Here is a 21881-nt window from a genome sequence, read left to right as displayed (position 1 = left end):
TATGGGCTTTTGTGGTGCCTACCAGCTACTCTACTGAATTATTATTGCTTGTTTAGCCCTTTTGTCTTCCCAAGTAGACTGAGTGCCATGAGAACAAGAGTCCTGCCTGACACAGAAGTTCTATAAATATATGTTGAATGAATGAATGAGACCCCAGTTGAACACTGGTAACCAAAACCAAGCTCATAAAGGACCTAAAATGATTTCCTTTCCTACTCTAGCTCCTTAGGAATACAGTCACAACATGCCTAAACTGAAGGCCTTAAAGACTATCTAGGCTTATGCTCTCCGGTACAGTAGCCACTAGCGCCATGTGGTTTTTGAGTACTTGAGCTGTGGCTAGTCCAAATGGAGGTGTGAAATACTGGGTTTCAAAGACTTACAATGTAAAAGAATATAAAATATCTCAATATTTGTATTGATTACATATTCAAATGACATTTTTGATATACTGAGTTAAACACATTTAATTATTTTAACACATTTCCTTTTTTTTTTTTTTGAAACAGAGTCTTGCTCTGTTGCCCGGGCTGGAGTGCAGTGGTGTGATCTTGGCTCTCTACAACCTCCTCCCGGGTTCAAGTGATTCTCCTGCCTCAGCCTCCTGAGTAGCTGGGACTACAGGCGTACGCCATCATGCCTGGCTAATTTTTGTATTTTTTTTAGTGGAGACAGGGTTTCACCATGTTGGCTAACATTTCTTTTCTTTTTTTTTTTTTTTGAGATGGAGGCACTCTGTAGTCCAAGCTGGAATGCAGTGGTGTAATCTCAGCTCATTGCAACCTCTGCCTCCCGAGCTCAAGCGATTCTCGTGCCTCAGCCTCCTGAGTAGCTGGGAATATAGGCGCGCCATCATGCCCGGCTGATTTTTTGTGTTTTAGTAAAGACAGGGTTTCGCGATGGTCTTGAACTCCTGAGCTCAGGCAATATGCCTGCCTTGGCCTCCCAAAGTGCTGGGATTACAGGCATGAGCCACTGCACCTGGCCCAACATTTCTTTTTTAATGTAACTATTAGGACATTTTAAATTATATCTGCAGTTTGCATTATATTTTCTGTTGGATAGCACCGTTCTAGACCATTGGCTCTCAAAATATTGCTGATGAGTTAGAATCACCTGGCAAACTTTTAAGATTATTGGACCCTGCCTCAGATGTTCCCAAGTTAAACTCTCTGAAAATAGGGACCTGCCTGTGTGTTTTGATAAAGTTGTATCACATGGCCATTGAGAACCAACCAAGTCCTACCCCTCTTTTTATACAGAAGGAAACAGTCTAAATAGCAAAGTGACAATAAATACAGTCTTTATTTCAGTATGCTGTCATAGTTTTCCCAGGTTAAAATTCATACTCTAGCTCTTTCATAGGTGATGGCTATTTTTCCATTGTCTCAAACAGTGGTTCTTGACTAAAGGTAGAATTGTGGCAGGCTTTATTTAGTCATTTCAGCTTTTTAAAAACTGGTCATTTGGTGCTTTCCTAGGATACTGTGCCATTATCATAGTGACTGTATTTAGTGGATTCTCAAAAATGTCTTTTTATTTGTTGAGGCTTATTAAAGGGTCATTGTGAGAATGAATTAATCATTAGGATTTTAAACTTAAAGCAAAGTCCTGAATTGTCACCATGATTAGTATAGAATTTTCATCAGAGGCAGAAATAAAGCCAACTTTTCCCTTCAGAATCTTAAGAGGCTTTACAAACTCTTTGTTGAGTTGTGAATGTCTGGGAATAATTTATCCCAGGTTTTTCTTGAGGTTTCTTCCTTCACATATTTCAAGATGACTGGAGCAATTAGCAGTTAGCTTTTGCAGAAGTTAGCCCAAGCTCTGAGGTTTGTCTTTGACTTGCCTTAGAGTGGAATATATTTCAGCAAACACCTTTACTATTTAACAATCCTTAACTTATTCAGAACTGTTGGGTAATGGACAAGCATGCAAGTGTAAACATGCAGTCATGTGTAATACCTATTTATTTGAAGTCAAATCAGAGAGCTATGATAGCCAAGGATTTATGAAATTTTTCAAGTGGAAGCACCAAGGGATGCTTTTAGTCTAATGCCCTTCTGTAGGCTGAAAAGTTAAGGGAAAGTGTCTCACCCAAAAAGCTTGGATTCTGTCCTAGTGCTTTTGACTCCGTTTTGGTGACTCTAAGCAAGTTGTGTTACTCTCTCCATGCTTTGATTTCCTCAGTGGTAAAGTAGAGTGCTAGAGGAGGGGACCATTAATGTTCTTGAAGAACACCATGATTTTGGGATTGATTTTCCTTCTTTAGTGTGTTTGTTTTCTTATTAACCTCCCTGTTTTTCTCTTGAAGGGTCAGATGACTTGTCTGCAAAGCTGTGGGATGTGAGCACAGGGCAGTGCGTTTATGGCATCCAGACCCACACTTGTGCAGCGGTGAAGTTTGATGAACAGAAGCTTGTGACAGGCTCCTTTGACAACACTGTGGCTTGCTGGGAATGGAGTTCCGGAGCCAGGACCCAGCACTTTCGGGGGCACACGGGGGCGGGTGGGTTGCCCTTTTTCAAGGGTTTTTACAACTTAGCCTCATCCTTTTAAGCCAGGAGCCAAGAATGTGAAATGCTTTTTTTTTTTTTTTAATTTAACCTGCTTTTTTCAACCCTCTTTCTTAGTCACTGCAGTTATTTCCCTTTATTCTAGTTACTCTTATTTCGAGTGTTTTACCCAGTTTTGCTTTTTCTTGCTTTCTTCTATGTGTGTACCCTTCTGGTGGGAAGGGTAGTTTTCATTCTCTCTCTGTTTCTCTCTCTCTCTCATTCTCTCTCTCCCCCCTCCTGTTTCATTTATATCCTATTGAACAGACAGTCCCTTGGCTTTTATCAGATTCCATACCTCTGAACTGAGTAAATCCTACTTGTGTAAATTCCACTTTATTTGTAGCATTAGGGCTGAAAGTTCTTTGGTGTGATGGTGGTTCCTAGATTGTGTGGTCTACACAGATTACATCCAGTTTGAGCTTGGTTGACAGTTGATTAAAACAAGCTACCACCTAGAGATAAGGCGAAAGAAACATACCTGAATGTTTCCTAATAAATGTATAGCAGCCTTATTTTGCAAAAACTGGTCATTTGAATATAGCCTTGAGATTTGAGCTTCTCTCTCTGTTGCTTTTTTTTTTGGCGGGGGTGGGGGTGGGGGGCTTTGTGTAGAAATTGAGCTATTTCCCAGCCTCTTGTGTTGAGCAGCTCCGTTCCTTTCCCCGGTTTACCCACTGCTTTAGCCTCTGAGAGTCATAGTCTGTAATGTCAAGCATTATGTTTATGAGCAGCCTTCCAAAACTCCCTTATCAGGTTGGGTCCCTCTGTTTCCCAGTAACTTGTATTACTGTAGACCACTCATCGATACAGATATAATCTTGCTTCCCCACCAGACTAAACTCCATAAGGACAGTGATCTTATCTGTCTTGTTCACCCATGTGACTGGAGTTACTTGCACTGTACCTGGTGCTTAGTGATTCTTTGAAGTAAAACTAGCTGTTAGGCTAATAAAAACACGTATTTTTTGCTTCATTTTATTTGTCCTCCTATATACTCTTCTTCAGTCTTTGCTGTCTGCTACCACTTGTTCAGAAATTAATATTTGAAGGTGCATGTATGCATGGAAGTATATGTTAAATTGAGTGTTATGTTCCACAATGTTAAGATGTACCATGACTTCCAGGTGATTTTATTCCCGATCAACTTTGAGAACCCTGCTCTAAAAATTTTTATTACTGTTGCCTAGACATTGCTGAGGTTTTTCTTAACTTCATACCTTTACTATTCCCTCTGCTTGCAGTATTCTTTTTTCTTTCCTTGATAAACTCTACTCATCCTTTAGGGCCCATCTCCAATATCGCCTCTTCCCTGAAGTCCTCCCTGATACCCCTGGGCAGAGTTAGTCATTCTCCTTGATGTTTCCCTAGCAAGAGGTAAACATTTATTTTTTTCTGGGCTTCCTCCTCCACTCCCTACTTAGACTGAGTTCCTTAAAGGAAGAATCAGTGTCTTCATCTCTGGGTCCCTAATGTTCCTTTAGAACTGGTATACATTTGAAAACAAATATTTGAGTACACACTATACAGCATACACTGTTTTTGGCACTGGGGATACAGCTGTGAAGAAATTCAGACACTTGAGTTAATGGCTTAATCTAACCTTTGAGATCCTTGTTTTTGTTTTGTTTTTTCTCTCTTTACATTGGGTTTTCTTGAGTCTGGGTGCTGTTTTGCAGCTTCCATTCTTTATATTTTGTCTTACTGTTAGTGTGTATCAGAGTAGGACCATGTACGTTTTGTTTTCCTGCATAAATTAGATAAAGTATTGTGTAGTGTCAGGCAGGCAGTCCTAAGAAGGAATGCCATTATCTCCAACACTTGTTTTGCCTCTCACTGTAGCTACCACAAATAAAAGAGATTGTATTATTCCTAGGACTTTCCACCTTAGAATAATAAGCTATAATAGTAAGAATTTTGAAATAGTTTTATCAGAAAATTGCTAGTTGAATAGCACCATTCTTACAGTGTCTCTGGTTGGGAAATTATGTAATTGGGGAAAATAAACATTATTGAACTCTATTATAAAAGACCCACTGACAGAGACATGTTTTAACTTTGTGTAATTATATGCACTAGTATTTAGCGTGGACTACAATGATGAACTGGATATCTTGGTGAGCGGCTCTGCAGACTTCACTGTGAAAGTATGGGCTTTATCTGCTGGGACATGCCTGAACACACTCACCGGGCACACGGAATGGGTCACCAAGGTAGGAAGACTTAGAAGAAGTCTCCTTCTTATCAGGCTTTTTGAGGGAGGGCGTGGAGGATGGTAGACACTGCCTTGTAAGTGTTAGGTGAGTCATAAGATGGAATTGCTGTACCTACAAAGCATAGTGGTACACAATAGTGACCAGCAAGTAGAAGGTACTTAATACATGGTTTAACAAATAAATGACTTATGGACATGGAAAGATGCCCACAATATATTAGGTGGATAGAGGGGGCAAATAAAACAGGTTACATACAGAAAAGTATGTAGAGTGTGATACCAGTTTCTGAATGTGTTCATGCATCACAATGTTGAAGGTGGATATTTCTGTTGGGATTGTGGGTGCGTTTTTCCCTTTAGAATAAACATGTTTCTTTCTTAATCAGAAAAGCAATTTTCATTTTGAAAAAATAATGCTTACAAGAAGTAGGACAAAGAAAACTGTACAGGATCTTTAGTAAAATATTGTAATGTTTTCTTTTTTTAAAAAAAACAAGATTGTTGTGAGGATCAAATGCAGTATTAATAATGGATATACCACGCAGAAGCACTTTTCTTGAGTTTACCATCCCATTCTATGAGGGGGCTGAGGAAACAGGAGTAAGCAAAATAGACCCAGTCCTTACCCTGTGGATGATAGTCTAATAGGAGAAATACTTTTATTAAACAATTTCATGGGTAAATATATCATTTCAAATTGTGTTTTGTGAAGGAAGAGTACAGTGTTCTATAAGACAGTCTAGGGCCAGGCACAGAGGCTCACACGTGTAATCCCAGCACTTTGGGAGGCCAAGGCAGGCGGATCACCTGAGCCCAGGAGTTCAAGGCCAGCCTGGCCAACATGGTGAAACCCCGTCGCTACTGAAAGAACAAAAATAAGCCAGGCGTAGTGGTGAGTGCCTGTAATCCCAGCTACTCAGGAGGCTGAGACAGGAGAATTAACTTGAAGCTGGGGAGGCGGAGGTTGCAATGAGCCAAGATCGTGCCACTGCACTCCAGCCTAGGCGACAAAGTGAGACTCTTTCAAAAAAAAAAAAAAAAAGTATAGGAAAGTAATTAGTTCAGAGAAAACTTTTTGAGAAGGGGGTTAAACATGAAGAATAAATAGGAGATAGCTGTGGAAAGAGTAGCTGAAAGATTGTTTCAGAGGGTGCAGTATATGCACGGGCCCAGCGGGTGGAAAGAACTTGGAACATTTCATGACCTGGACATAAGCCAGTGGAGCCATGCTGTACTTGGGAAGATGGGCAGAGAGGTGGTAATCCTGTATGATTTATAAGGCCACAGTAAGTATGGTGGATATCATCAGAAGTGTACTAGGAAGCAATCCACGAGTTCTGAGCAAGTGTCTGGTGCGATCTATGTTTTAGGAAAATTAACTGCTGAATGAAGAATGGACTAGAGTTGGGCACAAGTGGATACAGGGTGACCATTTAGGCTTTGGCAGTAGTGTAAGCAAAAGATAACTTAGATTTTCCTGGCAATAATGAAAAGGGCACCCCTAAAGGATACGTCTTTAAGGTAAAGCCACCTGGCTTGCAGATTCACTTTGGGAAACGAAGAATCATTTGTTGTTGTTTTAATATCAGACAGGGTCTCACTCTGTTGCCCAGGCTGGAGTGCTGTGGCATGATCATAGCTCTCTGCAACTTTGAATCCCCAGGCTTAAGTGATCCTCTCACCTCAGCCTCCCGAGTAGCTAGCACTACAGCCATGTGCCACCACACCGAGCTAATTTCTTTCTTTTTTTTTTTTTTTTTTTTTTTTTGAGATGGAGTTTCGCTCTTGTTGCGCAGGCTGGAGTGCAATAGCGCGATCTCGGCTTACTGCAGCATCCACCTGCCGGGTTCAAGTGATTCTCCTGCTTCTGCCTCCAGAGTGGCTGGGATTACGGGCGCCCACCACCATGCCTGGCTAATTTTTTGTGTTTTTACTAGAGACGGAGTTTCACCGTGTTGGCCAGGCTGGTCTCGAACTCCTGACCTCAGGTGATCCACCCACCTCGGCCTCCCAAAATGCTGAGATTACAGGCGTGAGCCACTGCGCCCAGCTGCTAATTAAAAAAAAAATTTTTTTTTTTGTGGAGATGTGGGTCTTGCTGTGTTGCCCAGGCTGGTCTTGAACTCCTGGCCTCAAGCAGTCCTCCCTCCTCGGCCTCCCAAAGTGCTGAGATTATAGGCATGAGCCACTGTGCCTAGCCCATGTTAACTTTTTACATAGAAAAGCTATATAGTGTAAGGCAGTTTGGTGTGGTGGAAAATAGTTGATTGGGGCTAGGACACTGATGGTGATGTCTTGGACAAGTTACTCCTCCTTCAGGACCTGAGCTGTGTCATCTGCTAAATGTTCCTGTGAACATGAAATGAAATGTTGGGACAGCACCCAGCAAGGTGCCTGATACTTAGTAATAGATCTGTTTCAGTTGAGTCTGCAATCCAGACTTCTGAATGAGTGAACCCTGCTTCCCCTCTCACCTTAGGCTGATCGATTACAAAAATAGCTAGAACCTGATGTTTATATACTTATCTCAAGTGCTAACGGAATGTTAGCTTTTATTTTGTTACTACTATAATTTACATTGTTACTTTATCTTTACTGTAATTAAATGAGGTAAGATAATAGGTGCTTGTCTCCTGTTTTAAAGATCAAGAAACTGACCGAGTTTAGATGGTCTTGCCCAAGGTTGCAAAGTCAGCATATGGCAGATTCTGGTCCCAAGTCCAGTGCTTTTTCATTTATGATTCACATAGTTATGAAAGCAGATAATTTGCATCTACGTCAGTGTCTACGGGCTTTTTTCTTTTCTGTTCCTTCTCTTAAGTTACATTTTATAATTTTAAAAAATCAATCCTAATGTTTGCTTCTAGACGAATGCTAAGATTAAGTGCTGCCAATGTTTAGACGGTTTTTTTTTTTTTTTTTTCAAGCGTTGTGGTCATGCTCTGTTGCCCAGATTGGAGTGCAGTGGTGCAATCATAGCTCACTGCATCCTCCAACTCCTGGGCTCAAGCAGTCCTCCCACCTCAGCCTTCCGAGTCACTGGGATTATAGGCGTGACCCACCTCATCTGGCTAACGTTAGACACTTTTAGATACTGCTAATAACAGAGAATATTGTAGTAAAACTTTTAGTAGAGGTTAATTTGGTAATGGAGTTATGGCTTAGCTATTCTAGCATATGTTAAACTCATTTTCATATTTTAATTTAAAGAATAAAATCATTATAGGAGCAGCATTAAAAGGATCTTTCCGTAACATGGTTTACATTTGCAGGTAGTTTTGCAGAAGTGCAAAGTCAAGTCTCTCTTGCACAGTCCTGGAGACTACATCCTCTTAAGTGCAGACAAATATGAGATTAAGGTGAGTTTTTTTCTCCATTAATTTGCTTCGTTAAACAAAACCTGGAAAACATAAGAAAATGAAAGTGGTATGGCAAAGGGTGAACATTCTAGGAAGAAGAGGGGGAATGTCTTAGTCCAAGCCATTTTAAACCCACCGGAAGAAGAGATGATTTGCTAGCTCTATGTCCTGTGTAGTTTCTTAACTTGGATTTGTAAATGAAAAAGAAATTCACATAAATTTATGTTCAGCTTATTCTTAATTTTTGTTTTGTTTTGTTTTTTTTGAGACAGAGTCTCGCTCTGTTGCCCAGGTTGGAGTGCAGTGGCACAATATTGGCTCACTGCAACCTCCGCCCCCTGGGTTCAAATGATTCTCCTGCCTCGGCCTCCCGAGTAGCTGGGACTACAGGCGCCCGCTACCACGCCCGGCTAATTTTTGTATTTTTAATAGAGATGGGATTTCACCATATTGGCCAGGCTAGTCTCGAACTCCTGACCTTGTGATCCGCCTGCCTTGGCCTCCCAAAGTGCTGGGATTATAGGCATGAGCCACCACGCCCAGCCCATTCTTAATACTTTTTTACATGTCTCCTACCGTCCTTAATTCTTAGATCTGAGCAATAAAAACATAAATACTCATTTATTGTAATGAATTGCAAAGAGTTCACAAAGTACTCTCACATTCTTACTGCATCTCTCTTTTTTTTTTTTTTTCGTGAGACAGGGTCTCACTCTGTCACCCAGGCTGGAGTGCAGTGGTAGAATCTTTGCTCACTGCAACCTCTGCCTCCCAGGTTCAAGTGATTCTTGTGCCTCAGCCTCCCAAGTAGCTGGGATTACAGGCGTGTGCTATCACGCCTGGCTAATATTTGTATTTTTAGTAGAGACAGGGTTTCACCATGTTGGCCAGGCTGGTCTTGAACTCCTGACCTCAGGTGATCCACCTGCCTAGGCCTCCCAAAGTGCTGGGATTACAGGCGCGAGCCACCGCGCCTGGCCCATTATTGGATCTTTTATACTGTCCCATGTGATAGGCATTATCTTCATTGCAGGAGCTGGAGTTAAGAGAGATTAAATAATTTACCCAAGATTGCACAGGAGAATTAAGACTTGAACCTGTGATTCTTGGCTATAAAACCTGGGGTCTTTCCAGTATACTTCACTTTCTATCTGACTTCACAAATGCAGACCATTTTAAGGACAAGCTTTTCTGTAGTGATGTGATCTCTCATCTTTCCTCATTTTCTTTTTTCTGTAGATTTGGCCAATTGGGAGAGAAATCAACTGCAAGTGCTTAAAGACATTGTCTGTCTCTGAGGATAGAAGTATCTGCCTGCAGCCAAGACTTCATTTTGATGGCCAATACATTGTCTGTAGTTCAGCACTTGGTCTCTACCAGTGGGACTTTGCCAGTTATGATATTCTCAGGTAATGTTTCCTTCGATCTCACGCTTTACCTTTGAAAGCCTGCTGCAGTTCAGTAGTAAAGACAAGACTAAATGTTTGGATGTACCAGTCAGTAGCTGGCTTTTAGGAAATGTTTACTGTATCACTTGTAAACAGGGTTATGTATATTGAACATCTCAGACAGGAAAAATATTTTAGAGGAAGTAAGCAAATGAAAAAGAGTTACGTACTGGAACATCCGCTGCCTGACTGTGAGTCATGAGCCACTTCTTTCAGATTTAAGATGCTTTTCTGGAAAATGAGGGGCATGGATGAAAAGATCTTTCAGATCTCCATAAGTTCTAATATTTTAAGTTCTATTTCATATTCAGTTGAAATTCTGCATTGTTTTACAAACTTGGTAAACTTTAGTGGTATCTAGGGATCAAGTGACCTTCTGTTGGCTAGTAGAAAGACAGAGATACTTAGAGAAAAATAAAATTTGCAGGGTTTCCCCTCCAAAGAAATAAATAAGCAGCAGTCCATAGACAAGTAATTTTGTGATTCACTGCATACCATAGGCTCTTCTTGGAGAAGGACAGTATCTGTTAGCATATTTGGGGCTGATGGAAGCCAGTGCCATGTGGTCATTAAGAGAACTTTGGTGATAGACAAACCTTGGTTTAAGATGTGGTGCCATCTCTGATGGGCTGTGTGATTTAGTATAAGTTTCTTAACTCCTCTGTAGCTCAATTTCATCATCTATGAAGTGACTATTAAATGAAATGCTTGTGATGAGGACCTAGTATACCACCTGGCAGATCTTTATTAATAATAAGTCTGAGAGGCCCCATATAAAGAAACCTGTTTGAATTTGTTGAACCTACTGTACTTCACACCTGTTGTGCACACACTTATTAATAACAACTCAAAAAGTTAGCGTCCCATAGCATGGTTCAGGACTTGGAGGAGTACAGAAAATTGAACATTCTCTTCATTTTTTTTTTTTTTTTTTTTGAGACGGAGTCTCGCTCTGTCGCCCAGGCTGGCGTGCAGTGGCACAATCTCTGCTCACTGCAAGCTCTGCCTCCAGGGTTCACACCATTCTCCTGTCTCAGCCTCCCGAGTAGCTGGGACTACAGGCGCCTGCCACCATGCCCGGCTAATTTTTTGTATTTTTAGTAGAGACGGGGTTTCACTGTGTTAGCCAGGATGGACTCGATCTCCTGACCTCGTGATCCACCCGCCTCTGCCTCCCAAAGCGCTGGGATTACAGGCGTGAGCCACCGCGCCCGGCCTCTTCATTGTTTTTATGCATGACTGTTTGAGGTCAGCTTGTGTGGATCTGATCACAGTAACCACAAAACTTTGGTGGGCCACATCTCTCTGATCACAAAGTTACAACTCCATTTATGTCTTCCTGGAATCAGACCAACATTTCTAACCAGTTAGGTTTCAGAGCTGTCAGAATCAGTTATAGAAATGATTGATATTTATGCTTTGAGAAAAAAGACTGAAACCTTTCCTAGAAAACATCTGTTTAAGCTTTTCCTCTTGTAGGTGGGGAAACTGAAGCTGAGACAGGGTAGGGGCCTTGCCCAGCATTCCATCTCTCACTGTATTCCAACATTCGTCCATTCATGCATGGCTGGATTATCCAATAGGCATATACTTATGGTACTAGAAAGCCAGGGACATCAAAAACAGGGGAAAATAAAGTTTTGAAAGAATTTGATATTTTGTAAAGCAAAATATTCAAGTAATCATCATGGGAAAATCACGTCTTTTATAGTTTAATATTGTTTGTATTTTGAATTAAAATTTTAGGTGGGAAGGTGCAAAGGCAAGGTGGGCTAGAGATGTCATAGTTGTTTTAATGCTTAGCATCTCTAAACGGTTTAATTTGGTCCCACATCTGCTTTCTCATGTATGCTTGTGACTCAGAGTGGCATATAGAGACTCTAGAGTCCTAGATGAAAGTTGTTAGTTTTTAGTGTTTGAATAATAGTTTTAAATAATAAACCTGCAAGATCGTTTGCGGGTAGGAATTGCCAGGTTCAGATTTTTTCTCCAAAAAGAGTCTGTCTTGTGTCTGCTTTTTTCCTCCCAAATACAAATAAACCAACCTCTGTTGAAACCTACTACAAATCCTCTGGCTTCAGTTGCTAGGACCAGGTAGGGCTACTTAGCTTTGAAGCTAATTGAAAAGAAGCAAAGCACAAATAACAGCATGTTACTCAATAAGTCTGAGATATGATGTGATTGCTTGAGTTAGGTTATCTCTACAGCATGTAAGGTTACTTAGGTTCAAGGACCCATACTCTGCACAGCAGGGATGTCTGGTTCCATTTCTAAAGTGATCAAAGTGAAAGCCAGAAACCTGTCAAGACCTGTGCTCTATTCTGCAACATATTTGTGTTTCAGTCTTTGGAATCAGCTCATCTTCACAGGTCTTAAGCCCTAACCCGGTAGCCACCTATTTTTTGTGTTTCTGTTATGATGTGGGACCTACCAGACTTTCTAGCTGTTTTTCCTAGCCTCCTTTATTTTCGTTTTTATTTTATTTTTTTTTGAGACAGAGTCTCACTCTGTCACCCAGGCTCTAGTGCAGTGGTGTGATCTCGGCTCACTGCAACCTCCGCCTCCCAGGTTCAAGCGATTCTCCTGCCTCAGCCTCCCGAGTAGCTGGAATTACAGGCACCTGCCATGACGCCCAGCTAATTTTGTGTATTTTTAGTAGCGATGGGGTTTCATCCTGTTGGCCAGGCTGGTCTCAAACTCCTGACCTCAAGTGATCCACCTGCCTTGGCCTCCCAAAGTGCTGGGATTATAGGCATGAGCCACCACACCCGGCTTCCTAGCCTCCTTTAGATCTCTTTTGTAGGAATTTGCACTTGCCTTTGTTTATTTCACCACTACTTTATTCTTTAGATATTCATTGAGCACCCACCTTTGTGTCAGGCATTGTGGTATGCATTGGGAAACAGCAGAAGTACTTACCAAACTCAGGGAAATTACTGATCAGCAGGACGGGGAAGACTGATGTTAAACAGCTAATTGCAAACAGGTTGTTTAATGGCTGGGTTAAGAGGAGCCTAGTACAGAGTACTTTGAGGCCCTGCCTAGTTTGTGGAGTAAGGGAAGGCTTCTAAGAGGAAGAGGCATTTGGGCTGAGCTCTAAAGGGTGAGTATAAATGCCTTAACTAAGTACCAGGAGTGGGTGTACAGTGAGGAATTTTAGACTGAGACACTAGTCCGTTCAAAGGCCCTGAGGTTAAAGGAGCCTCAGGTACATTTGAGAAATTGAAGGAAATTCCTTAAATCCATCAGCATGGCTAAAGATGGGGACACAATAAGGAGCCATCAAAGAGTTTAGAAGTTGAAACAAGGTGATAACATCAGGTTGTATGTGAGGTTAACTGATTCAAACGGACTAAGTAGATGTGGGGAGATCAGTAGAAAGCTGTTGGCAATAGTGCAGGCAAAAGATGGTGTCTTGGACTAGAGCTGTAGTAGTGCATATATTAGTGAATAAGATAAAAAATTTAGGGCATAAAATCAGTAGAGCTTGGTGATCGAATTTGTAATTTGAATGAGGAGGAGGAGAATTGGATGGTTGCCACGTTTCCTAGCTTGAGCACCTCGGTGAATGAGCAAGTAAAGAAATAGAAAAAACAGGTTTGACTAGGAAATTCAGTATTGGATAGTTTGAGTGTGAGGAACTTTGTCTTATTCACTGCCGAAATCCTGGTACCAACATTGGCTAGCTAACTTTAGGCTCTTAGTAAATATTTGTTGAGTGAATGAATATGAGTCATCTAAGTAGAAAATGATGGATGAGTTATCAGTTATAACTCATTTGGAACACACATATTGGGACCTCTATTTCCCCTTTACTTGAAGTTAATCTGAACTTACTGCTTCCCCTGGGATCAGACTCCATCTTATAAACCTGTTTATAAAGGCTCACACCATAGGGAGTGTTCAGTGACTGATTTTGGATGTTCTCAAACATGTCATCTAATCTAAATGTCTACCTCTTTTAGCAGAAGTTTCTTCCATTTTCAGTCTAGGAAGGTGAGCTCACTCTCTGCTTTTCAAGCAGGGGCCAGCACCTGTTAACTATTTTCTTAGTTTCATAGAAGTGATGTCTTGTTGATATTCTTAGTATCATAGATTTTTTTTCAGATATTAATTAGAAACACATGCCCATGAGAGAGAATTTGTAAAATTTAGACAGGCTTTCAGTATTCTCTCAATCTATATTGCCCAGTTGCATTTCTTCTTCAAGAAAGAGAAAAGATATGCTTCCAGGTCCAGCTGGTAAAAGACGGAAAGATTTGCTCATTCCTTGATACTCCTGTTATATCCATTGGAGTGTTTGTGCTGAGCATGTTCTCACATACTCTGGTAGTTACATGCTGTGCCCTCCCCTTCTAAGGGGCAAAGACTATCTTGCTTATCTCTCTTCAGGGGCCCAGCCAGCACTCAGCACCTATGATACTCAGAAAACATTTGCTAGGCCTGCATTATGTTAGCTGTATGACTCATGGCAAGATGTTTTAGTCTTGTATACTAATATAGTGGAGAGAATACCTCTACCTAACTGCATTATGAGGATTGAGATAACATGCTGGGTGCGGTGGCTCACGCCTGTAATCCCAGCACCTTGGGAGGCTGAGGCGGGTGGATCACAAGGTTGAGATCAACACCATCTCACCAACATGGTAAAACCCCATCTCTACTAAAAATACAAAAATTAGCCCGGCGTGGTGGTGGGCACCTGTAATCCCAGCTACTCGGGAGGCTGAGGCACGAGAATCGCTTGAATCTGGGAGGTGGAGGTTGCAGTGAGCCGAGATCGCGCCACTGCACTCCAGCCTGGCGACAGAGCGAGACTCCGTCTAAATAAATAAATAAATAAATAAATAAAATTTAAAAAGATAACATGTTAATTATGAAGTTCGGTGCCTGGCACATGTAAATGCTTGATAAATATTGAATGTCCCCCATCCTTCCTGATATGAGACTGAAATTGGCTCCTTTGTAACTCTTTGCCTCTGACCCTAGTTCTGTCTTCTAAAGCTTATAATGTCTGGGCTCTGTCTTACACATCTTTCACTATTCAGAAGTGATCCTCATATGCAGTTACCCTATTCCTGCCAACTCTTTCTTTCCCCATCTCAGCTGATAGCCTTCAGCTGTTCTTCCTTGTCCTGGTCTCCAGGTCCTCCCATTCTGGTTGCTCTCTTGGACCTATACTAGTTTGGTGGTGTCCTTAAAACCTAGGCTAAACTCTTCTCCCACAGGAGCCCCACCATATGTCACAGAGCAGTATTTGTCTACTGCTTGTCTGGTAGCTCTTAGTTGCTCCAAAGAGGACATCAACTTTTCTTGTTAATCTTTTGCTTCGCTAAGGGCGCAGACAACAGAAGATAAGTTGTTTTTTGTTTTTGTTTGTGCTGCTGTTTAGCTAGGTGTCTCCTAGCCTTTGTCATTGATGTCTTGGAAACTGCCTCTGAGAAAGTTAGGGCTGTCCTCCCAACTCCCTAGTTTTCTCTGCTTCCCCTAGTTGTTTCTCCCCTAGTTGTTTTCATAATAACTTTTTATGAATCTATTATTAATAAATGTTTCTAAGTTATTTGGGAAACTTGAAATATTTTCAGCCTTTACTGTTTTTAGAGAGAAACCCATTTGTTTGCTGCCTGCTGAGTAGAGTAGCACTTTAGCCACTTGGCTTTCAGATTTCTTCTGGGCTTCAGGGTGTTCCAGTATTCTAGGAGTTGATGAATACATCTTTTTAAACTCTTGCCTTCTAGTTCTCACTGGTAACTGACAAATTGTGAATCCTTAGCCAAAGCATTTACTCTGCCTGGGCTTTGGTTTTCACAGCTTAAAAATAGATTGTTTAGTTAAATATTATCTGTAAGATCCTTTCTAGCCTGGATAGATGTTTTGTACTTTTATAAACTTTCATCAGGCCGGGTGTGGTGGCTCACGCCTGTGATCCCAGCACTTTGGGAGGCCGAGGTGGGCAGATCATCTGAGGTCAGTAGTTCGAGACCAGCCTGGCCAACATGGTGAAACCCCGTCTCTACTAAAAATACAAAAATTAGCCAGGCACAGTGGCGGCTGTCTGTAGTCCCAGCTACTTGTGAGGCTGAAGCAGAAGAATCACTTGAACCTGAGAGGTGGAGGATGCAGTGAGCCGAAATCGCGCCCCTGTACTCCAGTGTGGGCAACACAGTGAGACCCTGTCTCAAAAAAAAAAAACTTTCATCAAACACCACCTTTCCCTTACATGCCAATATTATATAATGACTGAACCCCCCTCTCCTGCTCCCGGCTTTTTTATAAGTGGGCTGAGCTTTTCTCCTTATATTTTACTTTTTATCAAAAACATTTAACTCTAAATTTGCTTGAATTTAATATTGGTTTTAAATATCTCCAGAAAAGATTACAGTAGCATAAACAGAAGCAAAGTTGCCTTCTTTCACGGTCCCTAACTCTCATCCTTGTAGGGTCATCAAGACTCCTGAGATAGCAAACTTGGCCTTGCTTGGCTTTGGAGATATCTTTGCCCTGCTGTTTGACAACCGCTACCTGTACATCATGGACTTGCGGACAGAGAGCCTGATTAGTCGCTGGCCTCTGCCAGAGTACAGGAAATCAAAGAGAGGCTCAAGCTTCCTGGCAGGCGAAGCATCCTGGCTGAATGGACTGGATGGGCACAATGACACGGGCTTGGTCTTTGCCACCAGCATGCCTGACCACAGTATTCACCTGGTGTTGTGGAAGGAGCACGGCTGACACCATGAGCCACCACCGCTGACTGACTTTGGGTGCCGGGGCTGCGGGTTTTGGGTGCAACCTCTGCGGCAGCCGACTGCATGAACCAAAGTTCTCACCTAATGGTATCATCACGCAGTGCACAATCATTTATCTATGTTTGCCAGGGGCCAGGGCTCGGGGTGGGGGAGGGCTTGTTTTATTGACATACAACGCAGCATGCTAATGGGGTACACCATTGACTTCATTTGTACTTAGTTATGTTGGTCAGTGTAAGAGGATGCATTTTGAGTTCATCTTTCTTGAGTGGAGTATTGGTTTTAAGTAAAGAAAGTTAAATGATCCATTAATCTGCTAATTGGTTGCCTATGAAATCACATTGTCTGTTATTAAAGCTTTTTACCATAGCCTTTTTTTCTTTTGAAGTTGAAGCAAAGGTGCTATGATGTTGTTACAGCAACTTTCCTCACACGGGGTTTAGTTCTTATAAGAGCCCGTGTTAAAACTTCCACCAAACACCAGTTTATAGACTTCCACCAAATACCAGTTCTAAGGAAAGTCTGTCTTCCAGTTCAATTCCAATTCTGTAAATTGAATGTTAGCAGCTCATTCGAAACCTTATATCTTGGCAGAGTCAAGGTTGGCCATGTAAGATGTGAGTGAGTTCTGTAGTTTTTGTTTCCATGTCGGAGAAGCTAGTCCCCGGCAGCCTGGATGACTGCACGGCGCTGCCCTGGTATAGCAGAAAAGAGCAGTGAGCTGCAAGTTAGAGACCGGGCCTGCTACCCTGGAACTCTGCACGCTCTCTGAGTCCCAGCTTCCTTGTCTGTACAGCCAGGTATGAAGCTCAGTGATTTCTAAGATTCTTTCTGGTCCTCCACCTACTGAAATGTGTAAAAGTTGATAATGTATTTTTGTCTGATCCCTGATTCATGGTTTCTTTCAGGTCGGATAATATTTAAATGAAATGACTGATACAGAGTTTTCTATAAGAACGTCAATTATATGAAAAGGATGAATGAAAGGGAAATGTAGAAAATATAGCTGATTCCACTTAGATAGTTTAAGTAATTGGTTGAAGAAATGCTGATAGAAGCCCTGGTTTAAATAGGGACACAGTGTGCTATGTTAGAAGGATACCTGAACCCAACCTGACTTCCTCCTTTGCCTCTAACTTGATCTGCGGCCTCAGGCAAGTTAACTTTCTCTTCTAAGACCGTCATTTTCTTCATCTTTTAAGTGAGGGAATTGTCCTAGATGGGGGCTCACAAACCCAAATGCCTAAGGGGGCCGTGCAGGTAACAGAAATGAGTAAAACGTTCTGAGGAGAATTGTGCTGTCCCCTGGAAAGTTGATCTAATAGGGCAGTTATTCAGCTCTGTTTTATCATTAGGGGAAGCAAGCCCAGGGCTGGCAGGTCTTCACATTGTTTCAGGAGGAGCTAGAAATCCAGATTTTTATTTGTTTTAAAAAAACGTTACAACTGATTAAAGAAAATTTGAAATAAGGTGAGCCAAACAAAACATGTCCCTGGGTTGCCAGATTGTGTCCTCCTCCCTCTCTAAAGTTAGGTAATTTTGTGGTTTAGCAGTGGAAATGTTTGTTAGTGGCCACAATCAGGGAGAGAGTAGAGGGAGCAAGCAGTAGAAAAATCTCAGCCGCTCTTCAGCTGTCTCCCCTTGTATTACAAGGGTGGTGGGGAGGGATGTATTTCATTCACAGACCAATAGGAAGGTAGTTTGAAGATGAACATAAGAATTGGAACCTCAGTGACAGCTTATGTCTGGGAACATGAGTTATTCCTTCTTGCTGACTCCAGTATAAAGCATATCCATTTTACACATGAGAAAAAGCGTTGCTGGCAGAGCTAAGAATGATGTGAACTCTAGAGTGGAGACCTATCTCTTGTAGAATCTGCATTAGCATAGAGCCAGACTCTGGACCTCTGAGTGCTGTAAAGTTGATAGAAATTAATGGTGAATTTCAAGGACAGGTATCATTAATATCCATGTTGAAACTCTGTGGGGTTTAAGCAGAAGAACAGTATCTTCCCCCATCCCACAAAATCTGGGTTTAATCTATCTCACATTGAGTTCTGTGCATGAGCTCTGCTTAGTACTCTAGAAATAGAACCAGAATCGCAACTGAATCTATTTTGCAGAAGCCCCAGGAGACTTTGGGCAATGATGAGGGTAAATGACTTTTTACTTTATTATTATTTTTTTTGAGACAGAGTTCGCTCTTACTGCCCAGGCTGGAGGGCAATGGCAGGATCTTGGCTCACTGCAACCTCCGCCTCCCGGGTTCAAGTGATTCTCCTGCCTCAGCCTCCCAAGTAGCTGGGATTAAAAGCATCTGCCACCACACCCAACTAATTTTTATATTTTTAGTAGAGACAGGGTTTCACCATGTTGGCCAGGCTGGTCTTGAACTCCTGACCTCAGGTCATCCACCTGCCTTGGCCTCCCGAAGTGCTGGGATTACAGGCGTGAGCCACCACGCCTGGCCAAGTTTCTACTTTTTATCGAGCCTGAACAGATAACTATTACTGATCTAATGACCATCACCACCCCACCTCACTTTCAGATCTGTCCAATAGCTTCAAAGGGCAAGTAATTATAATCATTTGTGGGAAAATTTTTATTAAAGTGACAAACTTGAAGCTGTATATAGTATGTTCTATTGCAGTTTTTAGTGGTGAATACAGAAGTCATCAAGGTGGTACTTGATGCCGCTGGAATTTTTTTTTTTCCTAGGCAGTCTTGCTCTGTCATACAGGCTGGAGTGCAGTGGCATCATCATGCAGCTGGATTTTGACAGCAGAACTTCAGGTAGTAATTGGAGTCCTAATGTCAATTCTTCCTTATGGAGGCCTTTATTTGGCCTGAGATTTTATTTAACTACTTTATAGATGCTGGGTTTATTCATACTATCGCCAGTTTTTATAAAAATGGAAAACTAGCTCATCTTTTTGCAAAAGAAAGCAAAGTGGGGAGTCAGAATGAGAAGTGGGTAGGGGATAACTAAAACTATTCTTTACTCTCCTTTCATTGCCTTTGAGAGCTAGCTCATGCACACACTGACTGTGGCTTCCTTAGCGCATAGGTAAGGGAATTGCCTTTCCCTCTTTTGTGAATTTTCTCATTTCTGAAAAATTCTAAGTCATGAAGATAAGCCCCATCCTTTCTTACAAGGATTGGATTTCTTGGGTGACACTGTGGTGGAAGCAAGTGATGGAAGCAAGCGGCTTCTCTCAGGTTCATAAAGGCCATCATAACAACTTCAGGCTTCATGGTGTGGACAGGGATCCAGGACAGCTGAGTGGATGTGTGAAGTTTCTGATAGATTCTGTCATCATTCTAAAGGAATGTAGTTTCCTCCAGCTCAATCATTTGAAGTAATACACATTGCCAAATATGACTCTAACCTGACATTTTAGACCTATTGAAGAAATAGGAAGAAAGCCCCTCCAGTGGAAGGACTGGACTTGGAAGAAGTTCTGCAGGAAGGTACATGCAATTGGATAGCTGTTCATGAGTGAAACGTGGGGAACATTGCTATGAAATTGTAAGGTTTGCACTTCATTTTTCATAGTTTAAAAATTGCTCTGTTCTGGCTGTTGAAAACACTTGGTGTGAGGTTTGAATTGAGGATTATATAATCATTCTAGTATTCATAGGAAAATGATTACTGCCCTCCATTTGTAAAACAAAAGAAATAACTTTCGGAAACAGTATTTTAGACATGAAGAAATTGTTTGTATTATGTTAGGCATTTTGATCTAACAGAATCAGCTAAGGATAGTGGATCCTGGCTTTACACATTTCTTTGACCAAACCCAGCTGGCAACTTGAAGTTGTTATTGTGTGGCTTCCAGGTTGCCTAGAGGTGAATCCTACCAACATCACTGTTTTTGTTTTGTTTTGTTTTGTTTTTGAGACAGAGTCTTGCTCTGTCCCCAGGCTGGAGTGCAGTGGCGTGATCTCGGCTCACTGCAACCTCAGCCTCCTGGGTTCAAGCGATTCTCCTGCCTCGGCCTCCCGAGTAGTTGAGACTACAGGCGCGTGCCACCACGTCCAGCTAATTTTTGTATTTTTAGTAGAGACGAGGTTTCACCATGTTGGCCAGGATGGTCTCGATCTCTTGACCTCGTGTTCTGCCCGTCTCTGCCTCCCAAAGTGCTGGGATTACAGGTGTGAGCTGCTGTGCCCGGCCCCAGCATCACTTTTATAGCTTTCTGTCCCTCCTCCTCTGGGCCTTGGTGTATGAAGCCACTTGCCTTTCTCTGTAGGGAAGCGAGCAGAATCAGATTGCTACTCATGATGCAGTCTGGGCAGGGCATACTGTCACCTTTGCCTGTGGACACAGTTGTCAGGATAGGGGAGAAGCCCTTTAGGTCTGTCTTCTTGACACAGCCCTCCTACCTGGTTACGCTGGTGCTTTCACTTGGTTTAGACAACCAAGACACTTGAGAATTATGCTGTCCTCAGAATGTCTGATGAAAAGAACAGATTCACTTTTTTGACAAAATGCCCATTAGCCATCTTTGGCAGTGTCTCTAATCAAAGGTTCCCCTTGCCTGCTCTAGGAAAGTAAACTTTTTTCAGAATAAATCCTCAAATGGATTACTGAGTAGTCTTTGCACCATTCCCATCAGCCTAATCAGACTGAATGGTCACGCTCAGTGCAAAAAGCTGTTTTGCTGTCAGGATGTTTCAGTGTTTCTGGTCTTTCCTGGAACAGTTCAGTTGTTTAAATTTAGTAATTCAATCCTGACCAGTGTAAACCCACTTAATTATTGCAGCCTAAAGAATTCAGCTCCTTCTACTCTTCATAAATGTGCCCAAGTAAATATGTGTTTTTAATATTCAACCCTGGAAAGTTAGTAATTCAGATGATAAAAGCTCATAATGTTTTGGTGTCTTTGTACTCAGATTGTGAACAGGCATATTTCACTGATTTAGACTTAGTATACTTGATGAGAATGCTCAGGTTGAAGAGATAGTTCTGTCAGCAATCCAACATCTATAGCAATGTGGAAAAAGTAATCAACTCATATTTCACTAATTTGATGTATGTTGTGATTTAGAGGGCGTGAGATAAAGTTTATATTTGAACTGTGTGGGGTAGGGGGAAGAAGAGATTGCTTAAGCAAATAGTGGAGTGATTGTGGAACAAGATGTCTCTTAAGATGAGAAGTTATTTTCTTGCACCATAGAAGCACTCTTTTTACCCGGGAGTGATTGTGTTAACTATAAATCATTTATATCTGTACATTAAAGCAGATTCCCTCAATTAGGCAAATTTGGTTAGCCAAGCCCAAGTTATTGTTTGTACTTGAAAGTAATAAAGCTGCATTTCCTTAAAAATATATTCTGTAGTTAAGACTTTGTCTTGCTTTTTCCTCCAACCACTTCAGACATTTTATCCAGTCAATTCAGGGACTTTTCAAAAGTCAGTGTGTTTTTGAAAATGGAACAACCCCTTGAGTGATCTGAGGTGGCTCTGTTTTTTTACTGTTTCTGCATCTTCTAGAAGGTAAACTCAACAATATAACCATTTCTGAAGATGATCCAAAAAGCAAAACAATGAAGGT

General features: G+C 41.6%; 1 protein-coding gene across 4 annotated transcripts in view; it reads left to right on the top strand.

Annotated features, from left to right (window-relative positions):
* The window catches only part of FBXW2 (F-box and WD repeat domain containing 2), a 34273-nt gene extending 12617 nt beyond the window's left edge, over positions 1-21656 (top strand). For all 4 annotated transcript variants that reach the window (XM_054520543.2, XM_002820159.6, XM_063714403.1 and 1 more), the window contains 5 exons: positions 2315-2509; positions 4635-4768; positions 8043-8129; positions 9369-9538; positions 16018-21656. In XM_054520543.2, the coding sequence (XP_054376518.1) occupies positions 2315-2509; positions 4635-4768; positions 8043-8129; positions 9369-9538; positions 16018-16306 (875 nt within the window). In that variant the 3' untranslated portion in view covers positions 16307-21656. The remainder of the gene's footprint in view (positions 1-2314; positions 2510-4634; positions 4769-8042; positions 8130-9368; positions 9539-16017) is intronic.
* The last annotated feature ends 225 nt before the right edge of the window (positions 21657-21881 follow it).

The sequence above is a fragment of the Pongo abelii genome, chromosome 13 (assembly GCF_028885655.2).
Source record: "Pongo abelii isolate AG06213 chromosome 13, NHGRI_mPonAbe1-v2.0_pri, whole genome shotgun sequence".
NCBI classification, from domain to species: Eukaryota; Metazoa; Chordata; class Mammalia; order Primates; family Hominidae; genus Pongo; species Pongo abelii.
The sequence above is the reverse complement of the archived record's forward strand: the minus strand, read 5'-3'. Positions and strand labels throughout refer to the sequence as shown.